Source organism: Gymnoscopelus braueri, assembly GCF_963280865.1.
Source record: "Gymnoscopelus braueri genome assembly, chromosome: 20".
Lineage (NCBI taxonomy): Eukaryota > Metazoa > Chordata > Actinopteri > Myctophiformes > Myctophidae > Gymnoscopelus > Gymnoscopelus braueri.
In genome coordinates, this window is record NC_137622.1 from 33189442 (window position 1) to 33197398 (window position 7957).

Sequence of the window (7957 nt, forward strand, 5' to 3'; positions counted from 1 at the left end):
CATATACATCACCCTGTCATGGTGGCAGGGACTCAAGTGACTGCTGGAAGGGTTGCTGTTTTTAACCACTTCTGGCCAGAGCGTCTCACAAACAAGAGTAATCTACTGCCAGGCCCTGTATAATTAATTCCCTGCCTAGACAGTAGACACGCACACGCACACACGCACACGCACACGCACACACACACACACACACACACACACACACACACACACACACACACACACACACACACACACACACACACACACACACACAATGCACGAACAAAACAGAAAACAGAATTGATTTATTCAAGTTAAGGGAATATAAGTACAGTGCCTTCTGTAATTGCATGATTTGCATCGCTGCCAATTGTTAAACTACAAACATCCTGAGATTCTTAATCCTAATTGCTAACTGTTAAATTATAGATATTTGTGGCACTATTTCAAAACCCTAGGACTGAAGGCCTGGTGGGCTTGCACATTAAAAACATGAGTTCATTTCTTTCCTCTCTCCTACAATTGCAGGCAGCACCATCTACCTGTGGGAATTCCTCCTGGCTTTGCTGCAGGATAAAAACACCTGTCCCAAATACATTAAGTGGACACAGCGGGAGAAAGGCATCTTCAAACTGGTGGACTCTAAAGCCGTGTCCAAGCTGTGGGGCAAACACAAGAACAAGCCTGACATGAACTATGAGACCATGGGCAGAGCTCTCAGGTTAGAGGGACATATATATTACCAATGAGCCTCTAAGTCTAGACAAGAGCAATGGTTTTCACATTTGTTGTGCCCAAGGCACACAAAAAGGCAAGTCAAAACCTGTGCATTAATATCTGTGCAAAATAGCCTCCATAACACGTGTTATCACTCTGTAAAGAGTTTAACCACTTAAATCACTTTAAAAACATAAAACTATATCTAAATATTGAATCAAGCCATTTAAAAAAGAGTAGACTGTGTTATTTTCACTGTTTTTTAAATAAATAATAATTTCAATTTAAAATGTCTGCCTAAAATGACATGCCAATAGGAACTCCTAGTTGAAAGTGGATTTCTTTTAGGGGGGGGATTATAGAATTGACCTCTATATATTATGAAATGCGCACAAAGTACTGGTATTTAAAATAAAAAGATAATCATAACTTTTTGTATAGTTGTATATATTGCAGTAATAATGTGTGCCAGTGTGCCTCACCATACCGTTTGGGGACCACTGCTCAAGACGTGTAACCACATGAACCCAAGCGTCCCTCTTCTGGGCATGTCATAATTAACAGGCGAACATTTGGTCAAAATAGCAGATCTTGTAGATTGGCTATTTTCTGCCCCAAGAATTGGTGTAGCGGGAAATAGGGAGGGGACCAAGGATAGACCCCTGTGGCACACCAGTCAACGAAGAAAAGCTCCAATAAGTGAAAGACTCCATTCCAGCGGCAAGATAATTGCCATGCACATTAGCTTCAATTCAGCGCTGGACCCCCGCAGACATCATTTCCATAGCTACGTTCATAACCATATACTGTAATGAGAATTGAACACTGCGGGGGTCCATTACCATTTGATGATGATAACTTATGCACTGCATTAAACAGCACCGTATCCACTCTGCTCTAGATACTACTACCAGAGAGGCATCCTGGCCAAGGTGGAGGGACAGCGGCTCGTTTACCAGTTCAAGGAGATGCCATCTGATCTGGTGGTGATCGAGGACGACGAGGGCTCCGACGCCAACGCCGGCTACGGGAGCCACAGGTCCACCGGCCACGGGCGGTCGGGGGTCCGCGGGGGGTCGAGGGGGAACGGGAGGGCCCACGGACAGCACCACGTGTCGGTTAAGCACATAAAGAAAGAGCCGAGCGACGAGGACCTATACCTGGAAAGCAACGGCCGGCAGGCCGAGCAGTTGATTCAGACACTCCACGTGTTGCAGTCCAACCAGGCGACGGCCATGTCACCCTGCATGAGGTGAGAGATGTGCACGAGGGCCAATTTTTAGTTTTTTTAACCCATTAAGACCTGAGGCCGATTCTTTTAACGTAAAAAATAAAAAAAATATGTCATATTCACAACATACAGTACACATATAACATGCACAGTTAGCCCAATAGCATATCATAAAACAACTGTAAAATAATGAATGAATGTTAATCTTACACACCAGGTGCGTTTCTTTCTGAAAATAGTTTTCGTTTTTGAAATGTTTGTGTCACGAGTACACTACAGTACATCTACACAGAACACAATATTACGCTGCGATAAAGTGATGCAGTTTGTATTTGGAACAAGGTCAATTTTCCACCACGAATAAAGGCATCAACCTGTATGAATCAAGCATCAACTATGTGAATAGTTTTGATGTGATGTACGCGCCCCTGGTGTGTGAAGCCCTTTACACTGAGGATTGTAGTGTACACATGCAAGCACGTTGCTGTCCTTGAAAGTCACAACATCTGAGAGCCTCATTCTGAGCCTTTCTGTCAACCTATTATTAAAACAGCTTCTCTCTGTTAAGTTATAACATAATCATCAATGCCCTGCAAAAACCTTGTTTTTACTGTTTTTTATTATTCATGATTAAAAAGAATATATATGAATAAATAAGAAATGTTCCACATTGATGTCTACATTTAGGAAAGAAATAAATGCTTCCTAATAAATAAATATTTCTACATAGCGCTGCCTGGCGTTGCAGATAGGTCTGTCTGTACTTAAGAGCTTGAAAAACAATCCCCCATAGCTGGAAATTAGAAAAACAAACAGAAACACAAATCTCACCAAGATACATACAGCTTAGAACTGCCTTCTCAGATATTAGATTTGAGCTTTTGCACCCACAAGAGTTCCAGTGTATCATAGCGCTAACAGTGCACAACCAGAAAATGTGCACATACCTACAGAAATTTGGTTGCCTGTCTGTGTCACACACCGAAAATAGTAGAGCTCACAACTTACAGAGCTAACAAAGCGTTGCAGCGTGACATGTTGTGAGCTTGTAAATTGGCTATTTTTGGTATACGACACAACGCACAACCAAGTATAAATCAGGCTTAATCCTCTAAGCCTCCATTTGCGTCTCTACTCATCCACCTGTGTCTGCAAACTCGCCTCTTGTTTCCAGACATGAGAAAATAAAGGATTTATTAGTTGCAAAACTCAATGCTAGTCATTTTTGAAAAGCAGTATTCAAAAAAAGTTGATTCAAGTTATTGCTTGGTCTATTCTATTTAGATTAGTTACATATACATATACCACGAACACTAGCGATCATTTTCAGTGCAGTTTAGGATTGTAGCCTTGCAACAAATTAACTAGTATAGTGATTTATAGGCCTTTATTCAAGATCAGCTGTTCAGAGAGGAGGAGTATGTGGAAGTTGTTGATGAGTAAGAACAGATTTTCAACTGTACGGTTCTCTAAACAGACCTCTTTTTATCTCTTTAAAGGAACATCAACGGTTCTGCCTCTGTTCCCATGATCCTAACATCCAGCAGCTCTCTCCAGTCTGTGCCCCTCACCGGCGCACTGACCAACGGGGACTCGATCCACTCCTCCCCGCCTCGGGTCATCCTCCACACTGTTCCCTCCACCACAGCGGAGGTCAAAGACCTGCTGACCCTCCACTCCCCCCTGGCTACAATGGCCGGCAGCCTCCAGGACGGCTTCCGTCAGCAGCTGCTTCTCACCAGCTTGGGCTCCTCCTGCGCCTCCTCCACTTCTCCATGCACCTCCCCCACGCGTGTCATGAGCTCCGGCCTCAATGCTTTCCCTCGCCTGGTCACCTTTAACGCGGCCAGTGGGCAGGCCATGGTGGCGCAGCAGCCCGGTACTGTAATTGCCACCGTGCTCAAGTCCGGCGACCTCCACGGGCTGCAGGTCAAAGAGGAGGCGCTGGATGCTCCCAACTATTTCCAGTCGCTAGTCAACGGCGATCCCTCACTCGCGGCAGTGGCCTTCGAGAGGGAAATTGGAGAGCTGGAAATTGGAGACATAGGGCTGAGTTACAGGACTGTGATCATTGAAACTGGTCAAGGCAACGGGCTGGACGATGGACTTGAGGCGCAACTTAACGGACACTTTTCTCAGAGCAGCAGCCCGAGTGAGGGCCTGACCCCTGTGGAGGAGCTAGAAGTGCGAGGGGAGATGTCCTTGCAACCCGAGCACGTGATCAAGGGCCTTCCGGAGGTCTCCATCCAACTCCCTGCAAACTTTATCCAGATAAAGACAGAGCCCATGGAGGCCTAGGACTGCAGCCAGGACTCTTCCATATATAGTGTGAAACAAAAATAACGATGGAATCAAGTTTGATCACAGACTTAAGGTTTCCTTTCCCTACCGAGATAATCTGATCTTTGAATTAGAGATTTTGCAACGTATTGATCTTAAACATTGGTCAAATTGGCCTCAGGATTTATTGTTTACTCAGACTTTGTGACCACGTGCCTAATTTTGAACGTCAAGGGATTGTTTTGTCTTGTAAAGATGTTATTGATCAGAACTGGGATTACTTACTGTAGATGTGCCCCCTTTAGTGTTTCTCTCTCACACACACACACACACACACACACACACACACACACACACACACACACACACACACACACACACACACACACACACACACACACACACACACACACACACACACACACACACACACGTGCACACTCTATATACAAACATTCCTGTCTAGGAGAACAGCCATCAATTAAACCAGGGATCCCCTGAAATACCAAATGTGCCAGATAGAGTAGTCATGTACATCTCAGATAGAGTAGTCATGTTCTTGCCCGTACATCTCAATAGACTTGTGTCAATGCTTAACCACTCAAGCCTTATTTTATACGTCGTCATACGATGGGGTCGTGCGGCGAAAATAGACAACCTACAAAGTTCACAACAACGCAACACGTGAGCTTGTGAAGTAGATTGGCTATTTTCACTACTTTTGAAAATGTTGTGAAATTTGTAATCTACTGTATAATGACATGCTCAAAATAGGGACGCCAGGTTGAAGGTGGTTACAGAGACTTTTGCTCCAACTAGGAGAATGCAGCAGACCAAAAACATGGGACCGAATGCCAACTGATACAATGAAAGAAAGAGTATGTTTGATTGCGTGTGTGTGTGTGTGTGTGCGCGTGCGTGCGTTTGTGTGTGTGTGTGCGCGTGCGTGCGTTTGTGTGTGCACGCGTGTGTGTGTGTGTTGGGGGGGGGGGGGATTATTTTGTTTTGTTATCCACATACAGTAGTATTTCTAGTTCCCAGGGATGAGGACTGGAATGTCATGGTGTCCAATCAGATTAAAGCACCACAGAGTTAGAAGAGTGCCTTAACAGGAAGTTCAAACAGTTCAAGGCTCTTCTTTGGAAAAATGTATGTGAAAGGATAAAATGGACTGCATAGATTTTCACTTCAAGAGTTGTGTGACTTTTCACACTTTATTTTTTATTTCTTGTCAATATGGTATGCATCCGCCCTCCATATTACTCCTGGCCTTAAAACACTGTGTTACTATGGAAATGGGCATTTACCATCCACCAAGGACAGTCCAATATCAGACCTGTTTGTATATACAGCTACAGTCCTGAGGCAAGAGAAAGATAGGGAGGGAGGGGGAAAAGGAGAATGCAGAGAATAAAAGAGATTTCTATCAGCCTCGGCTACAGGGCTTGCATCTCCAAGGTATAAATTCTGTTTATATAAGATAGAATATATATATACATATATATATATGAATATATATATATACAGTACATATAATAAGCAATTAAGATTAAGGCCACAGTGAATTTATTTATTTTGTGAATTTCAAAATTCTGTATAAAAAAGGCACATTTTCTTTTCTATTTACATGTGTAAACACGAGGGAATATTACAAAAAATATTGAACTACTTACCAGGATTATTATGGTAGTTTCTTTTCTTTCTTTTTTAAGACCAGACCAATATTTTTCTTTTGTAAAGCATTCTGTATAATCATCACAGCTTTGGTATTTTCACGGTTTTGGACTCAAGCGGGTGTGCAATGCCGCGTTATTATCGTGCTGATGTCTTTGTAGATATATTTTTGTTGTGCGTCTGATTTAAACATACTTGTATGTGCTTTGGTTCTCCTCCTCAGTGGACATACCTCTTTACCTTTGACAACAGTATGGCAGCAGGGGCTACGCAGTCAAAAATGCATATTGTGTGCACATGCCTAAAATAATCTTACAAGTATCTTCATTTGCATCCGTTTGATGTTGTTGCTGTGGGACAGAAACCTTGCATCTCCATATCTAGTCTTTTTATGTTTATGTAGTTTGAATTTCGTACTTCGTCATACGAAAAAGTAGCGAAAATAGATTTTCTTTGGCATGTGGGTAGACTGGTCCTTCATCGCAAAGGTGATGTTAATTGGTGCAAAAATGTCACAAAAATGTCAAACATTGTAGTGCTCTATGTGTTACATAACACGCAACACAAACACAACAAGTGTTACGTCACAAACGCAACATACCTCTATTTGGAGACCAGTTGAAACTGGCCTGAACATTTTTGAAAAAATAGCGACGCCACGTTGAAAAGTGGTTAAGTCTGTCTGTGGGCTTTATAAATATTCAATGATAAGTATTAAAAATAAATAGGCCTCCTGGCCTGCCCAGTAATGCGTGTCGAAGTGTCCCTGAGCGAGACACTTAACCCCTAACTTATCCTCCGTCAGCACTCATCATGACCATCTGAGCAGCCATCAGCCGGATGAAACTGAAACTGAATTTCAGTAGTAACGGTTTTGGACATATAAGGTTTCTGCCCCGACAGTGACGATAATCATATCTCTCCACTTCCTTTGGTTATTTAGCAAAATGTCTTAGCTGTGCTGTTTTTTTTTTGCGATGCACTTGCCATTCTGGTGCTCTCTTCCTGTGCTGTGGCCAGTAGTCTACGCTATCTATATGATCTGTCATGGTTTGTTAAGGACCGCACAGGCTTAACGTCTAATTGGTCCAGAAGGCCTGCAGGAGCTGAATTCGTATTGATCACGAGAGCTATCGTGGCTAAACTGGTTGTATTTTCACTTGGAAGGTGCAGCTGCAGAGTGAGAACAGTCAGACACGCTGACCTCCCTCTGCACCGGCACCTGAGGACAGAACAGGAGTTAAATGCTGGTTTACAACTCACCATGTCACCCAATGGGCTCTGTGTCTGCACTGACAATCAGAATGTATGCATACTGTACATACTGGACAATGTTGACAATCAATTATTATGCTGAGTTGTGTTACCATGTTTTGTTGAAATCCGTCTCCATGACAGTCCTTGGGTGCGGATTGAGCTGTGTCCTCATATGCTTTACAGAGGCGTATTTTGCAAACTGTAGATAATATATTCTGTCTGCCATTTCCTTAAAGCACTGTTGTGAGATGTTTAGAGGTATGTCCGCTGTTTATTTCTGCTCTTTATGTTTTGTGTCCATTGTCTTGGGTTCTCTCCATGGCTTCCCCTATGCTGAAAATAGAATAGATTTTTAAGGAAAGTCAATGTAAGAAATAAAAAGCTAATATTTCTTCATTGAAATCCAACATTTCTTTTTTTTTTATATTGAAAGAGAGCTTACATGGAATGGTTACCCACAAAAGACATGATAAATCTCACAAGACCATATTTTTCCAATTAAACTGCATTCACTTGTTTTCCTTGTTAGCATGAATACTAAGTGAACAAGGGCCTTTGAAGTCATACACTCTCCAGTGTATCACAACAATAGAATGGCAGATGAGACACAGACTGTTCCTAAGCATATAGAAATGTGTATCACATCATAGTATGTTAACCACAAGGAGCCCAGCTGCTAATTGAACAATAATCAATACTTTTTTGACCATTGGATCAAAACAATCAGATTGGTTTACAGTTGCTATAGAATATCCAAAATGTTACGGAATCAATTAATCTTTATTGTACGGCTTACAATACATTGTCAGCATT

The 7957-nt window shown here is 42.4% G+C and overlaps 1 protein-coding gene across 7 annotated transcripts in view; it reads left to right on the top strand.

Moving 5' to 3' along the window:
- The window catches only part of elf1 (E74-like ETS transcription factor 1), a 50202-nt gene extending 42541 nt beyond the window's left edge, over nt 1–7661 (top strand). For all 7 annotated transcript variants that reach the window (XM_080416322.1, XM_080416320.1, XM_080416321.1 and 4 more), the window contains 3 exons: nt 514–706; nt 1604–1954; nt 3433–7661. In XM_080416322.1, coding sequence (XP_080272448.1) covers nt 514–706; nt 1604–1954; nt 3433–4231 — 1343 coding nt within the window. In that variant the 3' untranslated portion in view covers nt 4232–7661. The remainder of the gene's footprint in view (nt 1–513; nt 707–1603; nt 1955–3432) is intronic.
- Nucleotides 7662–7957: the final 296 nt, after the last annotated feature.